This window comes from Artemia sp. Qi Xiang Cuo, chromosome 7 (assembly GCF_049724085.1).
Source record: "Artemia sp. Qi Xiang Cuo chromosome 7, ASM4972408v1, whole genome shotgun sequence".
Classification (NCBI taxonomy): domain Eukaryota; kingdom Metazoa; phylum Arthropoda; class Branchiopoda; order Anostraca; family Artemiidae; genus Artemia; species Artemia sp. Qi Xiang Cuo.
The window spans coordinates 19,536,190-19,540,783 of record NC_142800.1 but is presented as its reverse complement, the minus strand read 5'-3'; the positions used below and the strand labels follow the sequence as shown (position 1 = coordinate 19,540,783).

General features: G+C 37.3%; 1 protein-coding gene across 1 annotated transcript; it reads left to right on the top strand.

The window, feature by feature from the left end:
• The first annotated feature begins 399 nt into the window (after positions 1-399).
• Positions 400-4,070, top strand: LOC148950033 (uncharacterized). The gene is made up of 2 exons (XM_089091768.1): positions 400-507; positions 3,852-4,070. The coding sequence occupies exons 1-2, from the start codon at positions 400-402 to the stop codon at positions 4,068-4,070; spliced, it is 327 nt and encodes a 108-aa protein (XP_088947894.1).
• Positions 4,071-4,594: the final 524 nt, after the last annotated feature.

Here is a 4,594-nt window from a genome sequence, read left to right as displayed (position 1 = left end):
GGCTAGAATCTAAAAAGACTTCTAGTTCTAACCGGATCAGGGTTAATGATGCGTGATACGACCCACTTACCCTATTTTTCTCCGTAGACAACACGGATTTTGACCCATACGTTTGATTATTAGTGAGTGCTCACTTCCGCTTAATATATTATATCTTCAAAAAAATTTGCTGTTCGTTAATGTTATTTGTCTTTTGGTATTTTTCCCTTTTATTTGTCTTTCTTTACCCACAGTAGTTGCACCTTCCTGTGCTATTTTACTCGTTATTTTTTTTTTTTTTTTCAGTGCAAAATAATCAAGTTCGTGTAATAACCTTTTTACTTCGGATTAAGAGATTGGCGTCACTGGTGTTCACGCAACTTCGGCGTGGGTTTCCGTTACCGGCATTGTTAATTAATTATGGTTCAGACTGATTCGCCGTTGGAGATTAACGCTAACATAACACTTGAAAAGAGAAGTTATTATGAACATAGGAGAGTTAACTTTAATGAGATTAGTCCTTATGTGGTTGGTAAAGCCCCCAATGTGAATTTCTCTGATCATTCTTAGAAATTTTTGGATAACGTGTTTTTGATGTAACTGAGATTTTGGGAATCAAGAACTCAGTGAGGTGATGCATTCCCGGTTATGCATCCAAACGTTCAGGGCCTAAATTCTTCGTTTGATGATATTCAATTATTATGTAGGAATTCGTGCCCTGCAATTATCGGTCTCCGTGAAACATTTTTGAGCGAGAAAAATCAGCTACTTTTGAATATTTCCGGTTATATGTCGATATTTCTTAACCGCAAGACGGCCCATAAATGTGGACTCGCATTTTACATCCGAAATAATTTTCAGGCTGTACTAAGACATGATTTATGTACAAATAATGAAAAGGTATTTGATTAAATTTTTATAGAAGTTCAAATCAACGCTAAGGAAAGGTTAATAATAGCCGTAGTATATGGTTCTCCGAATTGATCTGCAACTCAATTTCTGGAAACATTAAGAGTTGTTTTGGAAAAGTCATTGGTGAAAATTCCGAATTTGTATTGATAGCTGACTTTAACCTTGACTTTGCGGAACCGTTACCTAGACAGGCTTCTGATCTTTTGTCGTCACTAATTTCGTATGGATTAGCTCCTTGTATAAACATACCGACAAGGATTTCGAACCAGTCAGCAACATTAATTGACAATATTTTTTCATCACTACACTCTATTAAGAACGAAGTACTGCTTTCTGATAGTTCCGACCATTTACCAGTTGCAGCCTTGTTTCCAACCCTCCAAAATCCACAAATATTAGTCCCCCAGGATACACCGAGATTCTGTTGCTCACCAGTGGAGCTGGATAGACTGAAAAAAGATCTGAGTACATCTTCATGGGATTTTTCAATTACCAGAAAATATTAATTTGGGCAATTATAACAATATATTTGGCCAGTTTTATGACACTGTTAAGGAAAAATTCACGTCTTATTGTCTAAAAGCTCCTTTAAGGATTTTTCGATCAAAAAGATCAATACCCATAGCTCCCTGGTTAACATCAGGAATCCTCAAGTTAATAATTAAGAAGCAAAACCTTTTGGAAAGTTTACAACAGCACACCAAGTTATTGCAAATCATAAGCATTTTCGTTCTATAGTAATATGCTGAAATCAAATATTTGGTGGGATAAAACAGTATATATTATAAAGAGTTTTGTTTATTCTGATAAATATATAAGGAAAACATGGGACGTGAGTAAAGAACTTAATCGACCATCCAGGAAACTAGAATATCTTCCTATATCTGTTATGGTAGACGATCAACTTATCAGAGAAAAAGGCCAAATGCGACGTTATATAAACAAATTCTCTGCAGAGATAGGGAAAAAAGTGTTAATAGCGTTTCCTACTGCCCGGTGTCACAGACTTGGAAGCAGTTCCTAGGGCCCCTCATGCTTGAAATCAATGGTTCTGGAGGACCTTTCGGTGCATGACATTGCAAATAAGGTTTTGTCTTTGAAAAATTCTTCAAAAAGTTTTGGCAAAATTTCTGCTAAAGTAATTAAACATATCCTTCCATCGATTATCACCCCACTTTGCCATTTGATTAATAGGTCATTTCAACTAGGAGTATTTCCTCAACGTCTTAGATTGTCGCATGTGATATCTCTCTTTAAAGGAGGTGACCGTGAGGATCCTGGGAACTGTAGGCCGTCTCTCTTTTGTCAGTGTTCTCTAAGATATTTGAAAGGCCAATGCTCAAACGTCTGGTGAGATTTCTTGAAGCAAAATTTTTTTTCCATGAACATCAGTTTGGGTTTCACGGAACTGATGGGACATACAGACAAGGAAGTTCCAATTAAATACGGAGTACCTCAAGGTTTTATTCTGAACACCCCAATTACCAATGTTTGCTGTGGATTGTGTCACAAATGTTACTCTCAGACTATGTCGGCGTCCACATCTGATAGTCGAGAAGAACTGGCAGCATTTGCAGCTGACACTACTTTAGGTGCTGCAGCTCCGGATGAGTCATCCTTTATTCTAAAGCTTCAAGCAATGACTGAGAAGATACTCAATACGTTTGAAATAAATTAACTAGCTTTAAATGTAAGGAAGTCGTACCTTCTTATTTTTTCCCTTACAGGTGTGAGCTGCCCCAAAATTACTGAGTTTTCTACACCAAAAGGACCCATAAGTCACCCCCTCGGATCGATATGTACGATTCCTGGGAGTTCTTTTGGATTAAAATTTATCGTTTAAGTGGCACGTTCAAGTAATAAGCGTGAAAACTTCCCGCGGACTTGGAATCATTCGTAAAGCGTTTATTTCCTTTTCCTATGCTCGGTCTTTTATATTTCTCTCCCATTTTCCTTTATATATGTTACTGTTCGTTTGTGTGGATGTCTACATTTCCTTCTGTACTTGCTCTTGTTCATGTTCTTCATGAGAAAGCGGTAAAACTTCTCTATTCGGCTACACACACTCCTGTTGATCTCCTTAAGATTAAAGATATTTATGTTATATCTCTATATTCGTTGGCATATCAATTCTTCCACGGAGATCTCTCATGTTGTTTTTCTAGACTACTTAAACTAGTTGGAGAAGTAAATTTGTATACAGTTCGAAACTGGGAGGATGTGATGATTCCGGCTACTCCCTCGGTTCGTTCAGACTTTGGTCTGGTCGTGATTGTGGGACGTGCTAGGAACTTGGCTCCTGCTGTGATTTGTCAGTCACAAACACTTGGCTCCTTTAAAACAGACAAGAACATTTTATTATTACACGGACAAATTGAATATTTTCTAGTTGTTTTATGGCTTTTTTTAGAGGGGGGGGGGGGGTTTGTTTTGTTGGTGTTACATCCTCAATGATGTAGAGAATTTTACTTTGTTATTTATTGTCGGGTGATACGAGGGTCGCTGTTTCGTGTGGACTGTCAGTGAGCTAACTTCTTTTCCTTATAGATTTATAAATTAAACATTGTTTAGTATTGTTTAAGCCAAGTTCTTAATATTTGTGTTTTATTCTATGTTGTTTCACAAATAACGGGCCATTGAGCCCTTTGGGATATTGTTTTTGTTATTTATGGAAATGAATGGAACTTGAACTTGAACTATGGTCAAAAGCTGGAACGCAACCATAGTAAAATCACCAAATCTTATGATAAATCACCAAAAAATCACCAGATCACCGAAAAATCACTAAATATGGTGATAAATCCCCAACGGTGGCAGCCCTGGCTATGACCTTATATCTTTCACTTCCATAAGCACTGTAACCTAAGCTTTTTGACATTATTTAACTTTCATAAGATCTTAGAGCTAAAGAACGGGCTTACAGTTTGATATTTGAATTATTTTATTTTTTTACTGTTTAGGACGACCTTGTGAAAACGCAGGCTAGTATATATTTGAAAGGGATTGTCCTTAATGGTCTTCCTTCTGGAATCCTTCTGACCAATTTTCTGGAATTGCATGACTACATCACTAAGTTTTCTGATACAGGGATGCTTGCTGACTTTATTCTGCTTGACTTTTCTAAAGCTATTGACAAAGTTTGTCACAAGGAACTTGCAATCAAACTGTGTGTAGTCTAGCTTGAAGAGAAACATCTGGATCATCAACTGTCAGCACCAGTGATATCAGCTTGTTTAGCTATTTGATGGCTCCATTAACCATATTCCTTCCTCTTCAAAACAAGCTTTCAGTAGAATACCTCAAGGAAGTATATTTGGTCCTGCACTGTTTAACGTCTTCATTAATGACATGCACCATCTATTATCAGCAGTAAATAAACTCTCTTTGCTGACGAATCAAAGCTTCTCGGACCAGCCTCCTTATGCGGAGATAATACCCTTTTACAGAATAATTTTGTGTGCTTGGTCAATGGGCTGAAGCTTGGTTTCTCGATTTAAATGTTGACGAGTGCCATGATTTTCACTTGGCAAAAAAAAATCCTTGTCGGTCTTATTTTCTGTCTGGCCCTTCAAATCCTGTCAATAAATGATAAGCGAGATTTTGGCGTCAGTATTAACAATGAATTAAAACTTTGTACCTGTGCTAAGAAGTCTGCTGCTAGTGCCGATTCAACTCTGGGCTTGACCAGAGGCACTGGTTCTCC

What these genes read in the sequence shown, in the direction of transcription:
- LOC148950033 (XM_089091768.1), top strand. Translation starts at nt 400, where the DNA reads ATGGTTCAGACTGATTCGCCGTTGGAGATTAACGCTAACATAACACTT. An exon ending in ATGAGATTAGTCCTTATGTG is followed by an intron (nt 508 to 3,851) that starts GTTGGTAAAGCC and finishes TTTACTGTTTAG; the next exon opens with GACGACCTTGTGAAAACGCA.